This window comes from Cnephaeus nilssonii (assembly GCF_951640355.1).
Source record: "Cnephaeus nilssonii genome assembly, chromosome: 18".
Classification (NCBI taxonomy): domain Eukaryota; kingdom Metazoa; phylum Chordata; class Mammalia; order Chiroptera; family Vespertilionidae; genus Cnephaeus; species Cnephaeus nilssonii.
In genome coordinates, this window is record NC_137089.1 from 44,569,004 (window position 1) to 44,584,125 (window position 15,122).

Genomic DNA, 15,122 nt, shown 5'->3' on the forward strand with positions numbered 1-15,122 from the left:
GGTGATGGAGGTGGTGAAGGGGGTGGTAGTGGTGAAGTGGGTGGTGGAGGTGGTGAAGAGGGTGGTGGTGAACTGGGTGGTGGTGGTGGTGGTGGTGGTGGTGAAGGGGATGGTGGTGGTGGTGGTGGTGGTGGTGAAGAGCATGGTGGTGAAGTGTGTGGTGATGGTGAAGTGGATGGTGGTGAAGTGGATGGTGGTGGTGGTGATGAAGTGGGTGGTGTGGTGGTGGTGGTGATGGAGGTGGTGAAGTGTGTGGTGACAGTGGTGTAGATGGTGGTGGGGGTAATGGTGAGGGTGAGGATGAGGGAAAGATGCTGGTGGGCATAGGATTCACTCTGCTGGGAAAGTATAGCATGTGGTAGGAGGTTACCAAGAAGGTTGCCATCTCAGAGTTTTAAAATAGATGGGATATTGCCTTAATAGAAAGGAAAAATTCTAATGCACAATTAATGGCCTTAAGACGACATAGCTGGTGTGCAACCGGCTGCGGGTTTGCAAAGTTCTGAGCAGGAGACAGGCCCTTCCAGGGCCGTGAAACTCCACCTTATGTTCACTCCCAAGGCCGGCTCTCTGTGTAACTGAGACATCCATTAAAATCGATCTACTTGACTCAGGACAGGCAGATATTAAGAATAATGTACCCTGCCCAGCCAGCATGGCTCAGTGGTCGAGCATCGACCTGTGAACCAGGAGATCACAGTTCGATTCCCCATCAGGGCACATGCCCTGGTTGTGGGCTCAATCCCCAGAGTGGGCCGTGCAGGAGGCAGCCAATCAATGATTCTCTCTCATTATTAATGTTTCTGTCTCTCTCTCTCCCTCTGCCTTCCTCTCTGAAATCAATAAAAATATACTTTAAAAAAATAATAATAATGTACCCTTCTCTGTTGTTTTTTGGAAAACGTGGCCAGAGCTGCCTAAGGCTGTGACGGAGAACCCTCAGCGTCGAGGGCAGGAGAGGAAAATGTAGACAGGAGGCGAGTCGCGGAGAGCAGCAGCATAGTGCTGAACAAGGTGCCTCCTCAAAATGCATTTCAATTTATAAATCCTATTTGCTATTGACTTACCACGCGAAAGTGCAGATGTGTTCCTCTAGAAAAAAACCGATACTCCAAAGCAAAACAAAATCACTCCCTAGAGAATGCTGATTTTACATATCTAAGGGAAATGAAAAAGGCTAATAAAACCATTAATAATATTCTGTCTGTCCTCACTCCAAAACAGAGGCTATATGCTACTGCCAAAATAACCTAAGTGTAATCAGATCGTGTCATTTTTCTACGCATGAACCTTCACCGCACCCATGCATGCCTGGTGTGTTCTCTCCCGGAGTGTCCCAAAGCCACCGCGTTCTCCCCGTTCTCAGCCAAGGGGACCGCAGTGTAGCTGGAAACATAGGTTGCCCTCTCTCACTGTCCCCTGCATCGTTCCCCCAGTAATTCCTAGCAACTTGTCCACTTGTCCTCGTGTGGGTATTTATGTTTGGGGACTTGCTATAAATTGACTTTCCCAACTCCAATTTTCTTAAAGTTAAAAAAAATAATTCTTAACAGAAAAATTTTACAATGTAGATTAGAAAGGGGTGGAGTAGGGAGTATGCCTCAAAACATACAGAAAAATGTCTTCAGAATCTTCCTTCGTCATGTTCCTCCCCGAACTGCTCATGAGAGCTGCTCTGGCCAGCTCACCCATGCTTTTCACGTCCCAGCAAAAGCTGGCTCTTTTCAGACTCCTCGTTCATTCTGTCAGATCCCTTCTCTTTTCTTTTACTTCTTCATTTCTCAGAATTTTTTAAATATATTTTTATTGATTTCAGAGAGGAAGACAGAGGGAGAGAGAGACAGAAACCAAATTCCTATGTCAGTTCCCTGACTGAGAATCGAACTGTGACCTCCTGGTTCGTAGGTCGACACTCAACCACTGAGCCACAGCGGCCAGGCCATTTCTCAGAATTTTTAAAAAGCCAATTTCTGCCCTAACCGGTTTGGCTCAGTGGATAGAGTGTTGGCCTGCGGACTGAAAGGTCCCAGGTTTGATTCCGGTCAAGGGGGCACATCCCCACTAGGAGGTGTGCAGGAGGCAGCTGATCGATGTTTCTCTCCCATCGATGTTTCTAACTCTCTATCCCTCTCCCTTCCTTTCTGTAAAAAAAAAAAATCAATAAAACATATATTTTTTAAAAAGTCAATTCCTATGCCAGCTCTGAAAGGCAAAGACTATTCCTGAGGCCCCCTTCTTACATGGTGGCCGAAGGGAAGTCAGAAAACTGATTTTACATTTAATAACTTTATTCCTGTCACAAAAGGAACACTGAGGGCAACCCAACGCTTGCTGTGCTGTCTGTACTCTTCACTGTGTGCCCACTCACAAGCTTTTTCCCCGCTCCGACAAGAAAAAAGAATAAAACTCCTTAAGCAAAGAGCCTAGAAAACACTTGTTAAATGAATGAAGAATTCACCTTTCTCAAAACTAGGCCTATGTGCTAGGTAATAGTTGGCTTTTGAAGATTAACATGCTGACCCACTGAAGGTAAGACAGACTGCAGACATACAGCAGAGGCAATGATGCATGACAGTGGATGAGCGGGGGGAGGAGCACATTCTCCGAAACCATGGCAAAGGGGCCGGGAACTCTGTGAAGTGAGTCGCCAGGTAAGCCTCTTATTTGAAAATTCCACCAGAGCAAGTTTCTAACCAGGAATGTCACAGAGGAGCCTGGCTGGGCCGGAGCAGGGCTGAATTCTTCTGACGTGTGAGCAGCACCACCATCTCCCCTTGACTTTCATCCCATAGTGATTCACTGGGCACCGAATGTGTGCAAGTTTGCTCCAAGGGCTGAGCCAGAGCAGTGGACAAAGGAGACACAAACATATTGAGCCAATAAACAAAGAGGATGAGCAAAACATATGTTCCCTTAGACTCTAAGGCTTAGAGAATGGTGAGTGCTTTGGAAAGCAGGGACAGGAGACAGGGAGTGGGAGAGCTGGGGAGTGGGATGGAGGTTTTCCAGTTTCACAGGTGGGTCAAGGTCACATTTCAGTCAGGAAGTGAGGCAGTCACAGGGCAATGGAGACCTCTAGGGGAGAGCCCAGAATCTCTCGAGGAGACCTGGAGTGTGGCTCAGGCTTAGTAGGACCGCATTGGATGAAGGTGAAGCTTCCACAGTAGAGAGAAACCAAATTCCTATGCCAGCGACTGACTGTGTGGTCCATGAGAAGAAGCCATTTAAGAGATGGGAGAGACCTACCTGCTGATTGGTATTCAGTCACAGAAAGCAGTGCCGTGGTGACTGCAGGCACCGCCCCTGGGTGTGAGGGCCCCTGGGTGTGAGTGAGCCTGGGTGTGAGTGCCCCTGGGTCTGAGTGAGCCTGAGTGTGAGTGAGCCTGGGTGTGAGTGCCCCTGGGTGTGAGGGCCCCTGGGTGTGAGGGCCCCTGGGTGTGAGGGCCCCTGGGTGTGAGTGAGCCTGAGTGTGAGTGAGCCTGAGTGTGAGTGAGCCTGGGTGTGAGTGCCCCTGGGTGTGAGTGAGCCTGGGTGTGAGTGCCCCTGGGTGTGAGTGCCCCTGGGTGTGAGTGAGCCTGGGTGTGAGTGCCTCTGGGTGTGAGTGAGCCTGGGTGTGAGAGCCCCTGGGTGTGAGTGCCCCTGGGTGTGAGTGCCCCTGGGTGTGAGTGAGCCTGGGTGTGAGTGCCCCTGGGTGTGAGTGCCCCTGGGTGTGAGTGCCCTGGGTGTGAGTGCCCCTGGGTGTGAGTGAGCCTGGGTGTGAGTGCCCCTGGGTGTGAGTGCCCCTGGGTGTGAGTGCCCCTGGGTGTGAGTGAGCCTGGGTGTGAGTGCCCCTGGGTGTGAGTGCCCCTGGGTGTGAGTGAGCCTGAGTGTGAGTGAGCCTGAGTGTGAGTGCCCCTGGGTGTGAGTGAGCCTGGGTGTGAGGGCCCCTGGTATGAGTGAGCCTGGGTGTGAGTGCCCCTGGGTGTGAGGGCCCCTGGGTGTGAGTGACCCTGGGTGTGAGTGAGCCTAGGTGTGAGTGCCCCTGGGTGTGAGTGCCCCTGGGTGTGAGTGAGCCTGGGTGTGAGTGCCCCTGGGTGTGAGTGCCCCTGGGTGTGAGTGAGCCTGGGTGTGAGTGCCCTGGGTGTGAGTGCCCCTGGGTGTGAGTGAACGTGGGTGTGAGTGAGCCTGGGTGTGAGTGCCCCTGGGTGTGAGTGCCCTGGGTGTGAGTGCCTCTGGGTGTGAGTGAGCCTGGGTGTGAGTGCCCCTGGGTGTGAGTGAGCCTGGGTGTGAGTGCCCCTGGGTGTGAGTGCCCTGGGTGTGAGTGCCCCTGGGTGTGAGTGAGCCTGGGTGTGAGTGCCCCTGGGTGTGAGTGCCCCTGGGTGTGAGTGCCCTGGGTGTGAGTGCCCCTGGGTGTGAGTGCCCCTGGGTGTGAGTGCCCTGGGTGTGAGTGCCCCTGGGTGTGAGTGAGCCTGGGTGTGAGTGCCCCTGGGTGTGAGTGAGCCTGGGTGTGAGTGCCCCTGGGTGTGAGTGCCCTGGGTGTGAGTGCCCTGGGTGTGAGTGCCCCTGGGGTGTGAGTGCCCTGAGTGTGAGTGCCCTGGGTGTGAGTGCCCTGGGTGTGAGTGCCCCTGGGTTTGAGTGAGCCTGGGTGTGAGTGCCCCTGGGTGTGAGTGCCCCTGGGTGTGAGTGAGCCTGAGTGTGAGTGAGCCTGAGTGTGAGTGCCCCTGGGTGTGAGTGAGCCTGGGTGTGAGTGCCCCTGGGTGTGAGTGCCCCTGGGTGTGAGTGCCCCTGGGTGTGAGTGAGCCTGGGTGTGAGTGCCCCTGGGTGTGAGTGCCCCTGGGTGTGAGTGAGCCTGAGTGTGAGTGAGCCTGAGTGTGAGTGCCCCTGGGTGTGAGTGAGCCTGGGTGTGAGGGCCCCTGGTATGAGTGAGCCTGGGTGTGAGTGCCCCTGGGTGTGAGGGCCCCTGGGTGTGAGTGACCCTGGGTGTGAGTGAGCCTAGGTGTGAGTGCCCCTGGGTGTGAGTGCCCCTGGGTGTGAGTGAGCCTGGGTGTGAGTGCCCCTGGGTGTGAGTGCCCCTGGGTGTGAGTGAGCCTGGGTGTGAGTGCCCTGGGTGTGAGTGCCCCTGGGTGTGAGTGAACGTGGGTGTGAGTGAGCCTGGGTGTGAGTGCCCCTGGGTGTGAGTGCCCTGGGTGTGAGTGCCTCTGGGTGTGAGTGAGCCTGGGTGTGAGTGCCCCTGGGTGTGAGTGAGCCTGGGTGTGAGTGCCCCTGGGTGTGAGTGCCCTGGGTGTGAGTGCCCCTGGGTGTGAGTGAGCCTGGGTGTGAGTGCCCCTGGGTGTGAGTGCCCCTGGGTGTGAGTGCCCTGGGTGTGAGTGCCCCTGGGTGTGAGTGAGCCTGAGTGTGAGTGCCCCTGGGTGTGAGTGCCCCTGGGTGTGAGTGCCCTGGGTGTGAGTGCCCCTGGGTGTGAGTGAGCCTGGGTGTGAGTGCCCCTGGGTGTGAGTGAGCCTGGGTGTGAGTGCCCCTGGGTGTGAGTGCCCTGGGTGTGAGTGCCCTGGGTGTGAGTGCCCCTGGGGTGTGAGTGCCCTGAGTGTGAGTGCCCTGGGTGTGAGTGCCCTGGGTGTGAGTGCCCCTGGGTGTGAGTGCCCTGGGTGTGAGTGCCCCTGGGTGTGAGTGAGCCTGGGTGTGAGTGCCCCTGGGTGTGAGTGCCCCTGGGTGTGAGTGCCCTGGGTGTGAGTGCCCCTGGGTTTGAGTGAGCCTGGGTGTGAGGGCCCCTGGGTGTGAGTACCCCTGGGTGTGAGTGAGCCTGGGTGTGAGTGCCCCTGGGTGTGAGTGCCCCTGGGTGTGAGTGAGCCTGGGTGTGAGTGCCCCTGGGTGTGAGTGAGCCTGGGTGTGAGTGCCCCTGGGTGTGAGTGCCCCTGGGTGTGAGTGAGCCTGGGTGTGAGTGCCCCTGGGTGTGAGGGCCCCTGGGTGTGAGGGCCCCTGGGTGTGAGTGCCCCTGGGTGTGAGTGAGCCTGAGTGTGAGTGAGCCTGAGTGTGAGTGCCCCTGGGTGTGAGTGAGCCTGGGTGTGAGGGCCCCTGGTTTGAGTGAGCCTGGGTGTGAGTGCCCCTGGGTGTGAGGGCCCCTGGGTGTGATTGAGCCTGGGTGTGAGTGAGCCTAGGTGTGAGTGCCCCTGGGTGTGAGTGCCCCTGGGTGTGAGTGAGCCTGGGTGTGAGTGCCCCTGGGTGTGAGTGCCCCTGGGTGTGAGTGAGCCTGGGTGTGAGTGCCCTGGGTGTGAGTGCCCCTGGGTGTGAGTGAGCGTGGGTCTGAGTGAGCCTGGGTGTGAGTGCCCCTGGGTGTGAGTGCCCTGAGTGTGAGTGCCCTGGGTGTGAGTGCCTCTGGGTGTGAGTGAGCCTGGGTGTGAGTGCCCCTGGGTGTGAGTGAGCCTGGGTGTGAGTGCCCCTGGGTGTGAGTGCCCTGGGTGTGAGTGCCCCTGGGTGTGAGTGCCCCTGGGTGTGAGTGAGCCTGGGTGTGAGTGCCCCTGGGTGTGTGTGCCCTGGGTGTGAGTGCCCCTGGGTGTGAGTGCCCCTGGGTGTGAGTGAGCGTGGGTGTGAGTGAGCCTGGGTGTGAGTGCCCCTGGGTTTGAGTGAGCCTGGGTGTGAGTGCCCCTGGGTGTGAGTGCCCCTGGGTGTGAGTGCCCTGGGTGTGAGTGCCCCTGGGTGTGAGTGCCCCTGGGTGTGAGTGAGCGTGGGTGTGAGTGAGCCTGGGTGTGAGTGCCCCTGGGTGTGAGTGAGCCTGGGTGTGAGTGCCCCTGGGTGTGAGTGCCCCTGGGTGTGAGTGAGCCGGGGGTGGCAGTTCTACAACACTGGGACTGCCTTCTCACCAAGATACCTCTCAGTTTTGAACGGGATCTATGCTAACCTTGTTATGAACAATGAAGAATCCTCTCCCTTATCTTTTCTCTTACCTTCTCCTTTGCTCTACACTTTCCATTTTTATTAATAATAGTATTGTGTTGATTTGAGTTTAAAGCATCTCTATTTCATTCTGTAAGCAATTTCACAGCGAGTTCATCTTCATTCTGTCTTTAAAGGGATTGGATGCTCACCTCTAGTCCCTTCTGCCGGCATAACTTTATTTACAGTTCTATCCGTCCTCTCTTCGTTGTAGAAAATGTGTCTCCTATTATATTTTTTGGATAGCATTATTCCTATGTTGCATCAGTATCGCCCGCTCTCCATTTTTATTTTACTTGGCTAATTGCTTCCACCTCCCTTTTCCTCTGCATTCAAAGGGATGGTTTCAAACGCCTTCTCAGTAACTTTGCTGCGAATATCGTGGACAGATACCACCTTACACAAGTGAACAAACCAGTAATGAGGCAAATCAGTGTCCGTGCCTGACATAATACACTGAGAAAGAACACAGCAGCGCTCCTGCCAAAAATGGATAATATGAATCAAATCATGAGGAAACATCAGACAAACCCAAATGGAGGTACATTTTACAAAATAACTGGCCTCTACTCTTCAACCATGTAAGGGAGTGGAGAGATAAAGACTGATGAAATGTTCCTGATTACAAGAGACTAGAGACAATTAAAAACAATGTGTAATCCTGGGTTGGATCCTGGACAATTTTTTTTCTGTAATGGGCACCATTGGGCTAACTGGCAAAGTGGGAATAAAGTCTAGCGATTGTATCACTGTTAATTCCATGCTTTTCCTCGTGCGTTGTAGAAAGGTAAGATAGTGTGCATATGTTTAGGGAGATATGTACTCTCATAGTTAGCAGAAAATAGGCATCCTGCTTAGATCTTATCCCAACATCTTATAAATGTTTCATAAAGAGTAATGTCATATACACATGCGTGTGCATTTGTGTGTGTACTCATAAATACAGAAAGAGAGAGAAAGCAAATGCAGCAAAATGTTAACAACTGGGAAATCTTGGGGAAGGGTATTCAGGAGTTCTTTTTACCTACAACTTTTGCACTTACAACTTTTTCTGAGCTTGAAATCATTTCAAATTAAGAGTTTTGAAATGTCAGCAGTAAAACAGAACTTCCTTCGGGACAGGTCTTCTTCTGAAGCACTAGTGAGGAAAGCCATGGGTTGTGATTTAAATCCCAACTCCAACACTTATTAGTTCTAGTATTTTGAAAAGTTTTTCTTATTTCTCTGAAAGTCTCAGTTTCATCACGAGTACAGTGGAGATAACAACCACCTCATGGGGCTCTTGAGAGACTTAAAAGGAATAACACAGTCACATGAAACCAATGCCTGACACATAAAAGTATTCAGATATTTGTCGAAAGAATAAATGATAGACCTTGCAGAAATGAATGCAATTAACGCATTTGCAATCCCAGGAAGCAAACATGTGTATCATTCCTTCTCCGGTTTTATAACATCTTAACATTTAAGAGATAAAGAACAGATGATGTGAGGGATGCTGCAGCGGGGAAGAGAAGATGAAACCAGTTGTGATCCATACAACTCATCATTCTGTTTTCGTGAACTAACTGTAGCAAAAGAGACCAAAGTTATTGGGAAAGATGGCAAGCGGGGTCCATTTTTTCTCTTATTGTCTCTCTTAACATTTTTACAACATTAAAACTATGCCCTAGCTGGTTTGGTTCAGTGGATAGAATGTTGGCCGGCAGACTGAAGAGTCCTGGGTTCAATTCCAGTCAAGGGCACATGCCTGGGTTGCTGGCTCAATCCCCAGTGGGGGGAGCGTGCAGGAGGCAGCCAATCAATGAGTCTCTCTCATCATTGATGTTTTTATCTCGATCTCCCCTTTCCCTTCCTCTCTAAAATCAATTTTTAAAAAATTAACAAAAAAATAATAATAAAGCCCTGGCTGGTTTGGCTCAGTGGATAGAGCGTCGGACTGAGGACTGAAGGGGGCCCGGGTTCGATTCCAGTCATAGGCACCTGCCCAGGTTGCTCGCTCAATCCCAGCTGGGGGCATGCAAGAGGCAGCTGATCGGTGGTTCTCTCTCATCATTGATGTTTCTATCTCTCTCTCTCCCTCTCCCTTCCTCTCTGAAATCAACAATAATAATAATAATAATAATAATAATAATTTAAAAATTAAAACTAACTCGTCCTTTGATATTTCTGTAAGTTTTCTATATTTTCTATCAAGATATAAATGTCAATGTTTTGAAATCTAGTAACAAAACAAAACTTACAGAAATAAGTTTTTCCGTGAGATACGAAGTATGAATAAATACAGATTTATTTTAAAAACTGTTTCTTCAGGGTCTTCCAACTACTCAAAACAACATAAACCCATAACTTCTAGCTACCTACCCCAGACCCAGTTATTTTTTTTAACTAGTGGATGCACATTGCCTCAGAACCATAATTATGTTTATGCCTTTGAGCAAGCTGACGAAAAGAAACATTTACTTAAGGTTCCCATCAATGAATGCAGAGCTTAGACTAGCTTTTAGCTTATACAAACGTTATGCTTATTAATTCAGAATATTCATTCAGTTATTGAAATATGATCACAAAGCCTTCCAGTGAGAGACTGGTTTTCTATTATACATATTAGCTTTGAACAAAAATCCTTTGGCTCAGAAATCACTGTCCCTGTCTGCGGGTTCATACACCTCTTGGAATTTTTAAAACTGTGATTTAGGTATCAAAACTATATTGCCCGTGCTCATCAATGCACAGATATATTATAAATTAGCAAAAATAAATCTATTCTGATTAAAAACTCACCAGTTGGATTTCAGCTTAAAAAATTCTAAAACTGCTCATGTACAGTAGTCCAGTCCACGCCAACATTCAGAGCATTGTTTTAATTAAAAACCAGTGATATGACACGTGCCAACTGTTTCATTGATCCTATTTTGGTCAGAGTTCTCTTTTGAGGACTTAAACTTTTATGAAAACAAATAGCAAATATTTATTCAAATTGATTACTATTATTTCACACCCTGAAAACTACATTTTATACTACATCTATCTACATTAATTTTAACAAGCCAAGGATTATTCAAAGTGATAATCACAATGGTAATTGTGAAGGGCTGGTAGCTAAAGCAATGATCAATAGATAGATGAATAGATAGATAGATGATTGATAGGTAGACCGAAGATGCTTTCATAAATAAATTCATATATATATGGATAAGGATATATATACATATCCTTACTAAAATTTCTTACAGACCCATAAAAGTAGATATATAAACATCTGTTTAATCAGACACATTTCAGTGGGATAGATGTTCATGTCCCAGTGAATATATCAAACAGAACAAAATATAACAAATGCAGGGAAAAAGGACAGTCAGAGGTTGGGGGGGAGGTGGTGAGTTCTACTTTTATGGCTGGATCTAGATGACAGATAATCAATTGTTGCAGCTCTCTAGACTTTAAGTTCAATGTGGAACCAATAGGGAAACTTCTGCTCCTATTAAAAGACTTCAACTAGTGTGATTTGCTGACTATTTTTTTAATATATTTTTATAAATATCAGAGAGGAAGGGAGAGGGAGAAAGAGATAGAAACATCAATGATGAGAGAGAATCACTGATCGGCTGCCTCCCGCAAACCCCCTACTGGGGATCATGTGCCCTTGCCCGGAATCGAACCCAGGACCCTTGAGTCCACAGGCCAACGTGCTCTCCACTGAGCCAAACCAGCTAGGGCCTGACTATGTTATTATATCGCCTTATTTGTCAATCAGTCTGGTCACTATTAAATCAGTTGTGAGAACAAGAGCCAAGGTAAAGAAAAAAGTGAAAAATGACATTCTAACTGAACTATCTGCCTCGATTAGGTGAAATGTTTTGTTTTCAACACAAGACAATGTAATCGATGTTACACAGAAGAACCTTTTACAGACCTCAGGAGCAGCGATTTCCATTTCCCCCTCCCTCTCTGCTCAGGAATGATGTGGATGTGGAAATAAACATAGTAGAACAAAAGTATGATGGGTTCAAGGAGAAACAAGATCTATGACAAAGTCAGGGTGTATTAGTCAGCTGGGGTCCCGAGGCTCCAGTCGGAGGTTCAGAGGTGGTCACTCGCTGGTGGGCCAGCCATCTGTACTTGGAGTTCTTGGGGTGACTTAGGGTAAGAGTTTGGGGCACTGCTCTCCAGAATCTGCCCAGGAGCGCTGAGAAGTGAAACAGAACCTAGAACATAGCCTATCGATTGTGGCCTCCTCCCAACCCCAAATGAAAACGAGAGCCTGACGAAGTAAACCTGCGGGCCAGTGGGAGTTTTAACGCCCACGTGCATCCTTTTGTGAAATACATCCACCTCTTCACCAACCCATTCACGTTAGCCTGTGACAGGAAGTCTTGGTGCTTCTCTTTTTGCTGCACACATGGCTCATACCAGGAAGTGAAGTGAGCTGAGAGTTCAAGGACACTTTTGACTGCAACCAGGAGAACTGATGCAGTTGCCTGGGAAACCTCTGAAGACAACAATACTTGGTAAGTCAAATATCTCAAGTCAGTATGAGCCAAAGTCATTTCTTGGTAAATCCAAGAAAACTAATGCCGTCAGAAGGATACTTGGCTTGTAAAAGTACGTCCAACTTGTTATGTGCTCATTAACTTTTGAAAAGAGAAAAAAATACATTATAATCCTAATTAGCCTATAAAAAATTATAACCTTCAATGCCAACTTTCAGATTACAGGAGAAAATTCAGAATAAAGACATTTAGATTCCTTAAACATTTATGCATTGACCATTAAACTGGGGTTTTTATAATAACCCTGTAACAAAATGTAACATGTTTTCAGAAAATTGGCCCTCTTAGTTCTTTAGGATTCTCTTCCAGTCTAGTTTGTCCTTTTTGTTCCAGATTTCCAGTTAAAATGCATGTCAAATATCAAGTATTATATGGGGTTTTTAATGAAAAATAAAAAGTTTGTTGTAGCAATTCTGAGAAAAAATTTAACATGTAGAACAATGTTCTATAGTTTTGTGTCAATAAATTTGTGTTTAATGGAAAACTTTCTAAGCTCTATTTTGCTTCAAATGCTGAGTTTGGTAAGGGATCGTTCCATGAATCTGAGTTTATGATTTCTTCAATTTTTTTTAAATCATCTTGAAAAGCTTTATATTGAAAATATGTGCACATTACTGGGACCTGCATTCACATAGTCTTTTGTAATAAAATAAATCAAAAGAAAAATCAAAATGTAAAAACCTTTGAGGACCATAGGGAAATCAAGTTATGTCCTCACATCTCAACATTGTCATGGAAAGAGGCTCATTTAGGGATTAACATATTTGAGGCTCTTTGAAAATTATTTTACAGGTCTATGATTACGGTGGAGGATGCGGTCCAAAAAGTATTACTTTCATACAGGTATTTTCACTTAAATTTGTAGATGCCTGTTTGGACATTCCTCTGAGTTCATTGCTTTGCAATGCCCTCTGCTGGTAACTGCTTGTAAATGGTTTCAGGAAACCGGTACTACAGCTTCCTCTCGCCCACATTGCCACCAAATTCATAAATCCATTGCTCAAGTGGCTCTATTTCTTATGGGGTGATGTACATACCTAGCTTTATTTTCATTTAAATGTTTAAAGTAAAACTTGTTTTAAAATGTAAGGATCTTTGGATTTAATTTTTATTTCATGTTGGAGACATCTTTTTCCAGAGCATAATAACTTAATCACAAACTAAATGCACTATTTAATCTAAAAGATCTCGTTTTAAATTTGGAAGAGGAAACAGTATGTAATTTTGAACTTATTTAATCTAGGATGATTTTATTGGGAAGGTCACATTTTTATCTCAACTGTGTGAACCTAGGAGAACCACTTCTTTAGCATTACTCCATCTAAGTTGACCTAAAGGGTTCATTTCAGTTAATATGACAGCAATCTATCTGAAATAGAAAGATCCCGGCTCCGATTTATATGCAACAAATGTATCTCACCAATTGTTTGAAAAATCAGAAGCTCTTCCCCATTGGCATAGCTGCTCCAACATAACTTGTACTCGAGTTATATATAATTCTTTACTTTACCCACAATTATGAGACATACAACTGACTGTCCTGAGAACCAACAGCTAGATTCCTAGGCCTGCTTGAAAGACAACCTTGTTATAGTGTTAATGTTGTGTGTATGTTACCTACCAACATATAAAGGTGTTCGCTATGCTTTGCTTAAGAAACTCATCCAGAACCCCAAATACTCCATAGTAACCAATGCAATCTTTGTCCCTCTGAACTTCATTCAAAGTACCCATTCAAGAGTTCTAAATGACATTCATTACGGTGACCTAAATTATTCGGAGATTTTTTTTTTTTAATCTTACTGCTCAAGGGAAGAACCATAAAGTTGGACTCCTCCGGGCCTTTATTCCAGTAAAGAGACACACGCCATGCATATGTGACGGGTCTCCTATAGCGACAAACAAATGGCTCCAGCATTCAACATGTCTTTATATTGGATGCTTATTATATGTAAGCAACAGATGTACTTCTCATCTGAGCACCGTAAAAGTGGCTTTTTAAAGAATCCTAAATAGGAAATGAGTCAGTGCAAATATAAACCTCAAAGCGATTCCATACTGCACAAGTAACATTTGCAGTATTAAACACATCGACTTCTTAGCAGAGTGCCTGCCGGCTGAATGTCATCAGCTGTCAGGGCCCTCACCCCAGGCGCATGTTCTCTGCGGCTCTCCAGCCGGCGTGAAAAACAATCTGGGGACCCCCAGTCATCACAGAGGATCCAGCTCATGGACCATGCTCATGCCCATTCCGAAAAGAGGGAGAGGCAGAAGGTGGGCCCTCCTAACTCCCCCTTGGTTCATCCTCCACCAGTGGGAGATGTTTGTCTCCCAACATGCAATCCAGTGTGAGGTGATGAAATAACCGGAATCTTCTTTTTCCAACATTTTTGTTCTTACCTTTACCTGGTGAATCTCTATGGATGTGTAGGAAGTTATCTTTTCCGAGATATATTCCAAAATGCTCTTATGCTATTTCTCTTAGGATTTCTCCACACCGCCCCGGTCGGAAATGTTATTACTTTCTGAAGGAGAGAAAAACAAATGTGCGCATGAAAATCACCACAAAATCACTGATTTTTAATCAGATCTAAACAAATGCCAAACCAAATTGAATAGCACCTACTCCGGGGCATCGGTTTGTGTGTATTATGTAAAAAGTCTCTCTTGTGTAGATGTAGCAAAAGCCACGTTCCCCATGTGAAATATTCAGTTATGGCAACAGCTGTGTTCTCCTTACCTCTAGTCTTCCAGGGAGGTCACATCCAGTTAAAAACATCCTGCCCTGCTCCCTACAGAAAGGTTCCATGGAATCAGAGTGCAGAAGCGCAGCAACTTGCTAACTTTGCTCTGTTATTTACCAACCGCACAAAGAAAATGCTGTCTATTCAGAACTCATTTCAAAACTCTTTTCACTGAGAGTGAGCGAACAAGCGGGCTCATGTCCCGAGCCACGGTCACATCTCCAGGGTCTGGTGCTGCCACGGGGCCGGCGCCGGGTGGCACTGCCCCCGCTGCGCCCACAAGGGGCTGTTGTAAACAGTGCGCAGGGACGCATAGGCCTGCGGAGGAGGGGGTGGGGGGCGACAGTGGTGAGGGCAGGGGTCGCCTCATTTCTCACCCCAAGTTTCCTTGCTTGGTTGCCCTAAATTTCAATCAGGAGGCTGCCCTCCTCCCCCCAGGCTCGTTCCTCCCAACACGGAGGCTACAAATTCACATCCAGCCAGCAGCCTGGGGGTGAGGCCAGACTTCATGGCTGAGTCCCTGCCTCTGGCCAAGTTACTCAAACCACTTGAGTTCAGTTGTCTTTTCTTGTCTGGTCCTTTTCTGGTCTGACTGTACCTGCCTCCTTAGTTGGAGGGTTGAGTGACATAAGCATGCAGATTCTGTGACAGGGCCTGGGACAGAAGTGTGAAGCATTCTAGCACAGAACTCTCTCTCTCCAGGGCCCACTGAGGCTCCAATACTCGGACTCAGTGTGAAACTCACCCCCCATCCCACCCGCAGATGTGCAGAGAAAGCAGCCTGGGAAGTAGTTCAGAGCCACCCGCCCCACCACCACCACCACCAGATCAAGAATAGAGAAGCCCAGCTGGTGCCGCTCAGTGGTTGAGCATCAACCTCTGAACCAGGAGGAAACAGCTGGGTTCTCAGAGAGGGCAC

The 15,122-nt window shown here is 47.7% G+C and overlaps 1 protein-coding gene across 1 annotated transcript; it reads right to left on the reverse strand.

The window, feature by feature from the left end:
• Positions 1–13,894: 13,894 nt before the first annotated feature.
• Positions 13,895–14,268, reverse strand: LOC307114301 (uncharacterized protein; the record flags this gene model as incomplete). The annotated part of the gene is made up of 2 exons (XM_079796614.1): positions 13,895–13,984; positions 14,200–14,268. 2 exons carry the CDS (start codon positions 14,266–14,268, stop codon positions 13,895–13,897), a joined length of 159 nt encoding a protein of 52 aa, XP_079652740.1.
• Between the last annotated feature and the right edge of the window lie 854 nt (positions 14,269–15,122).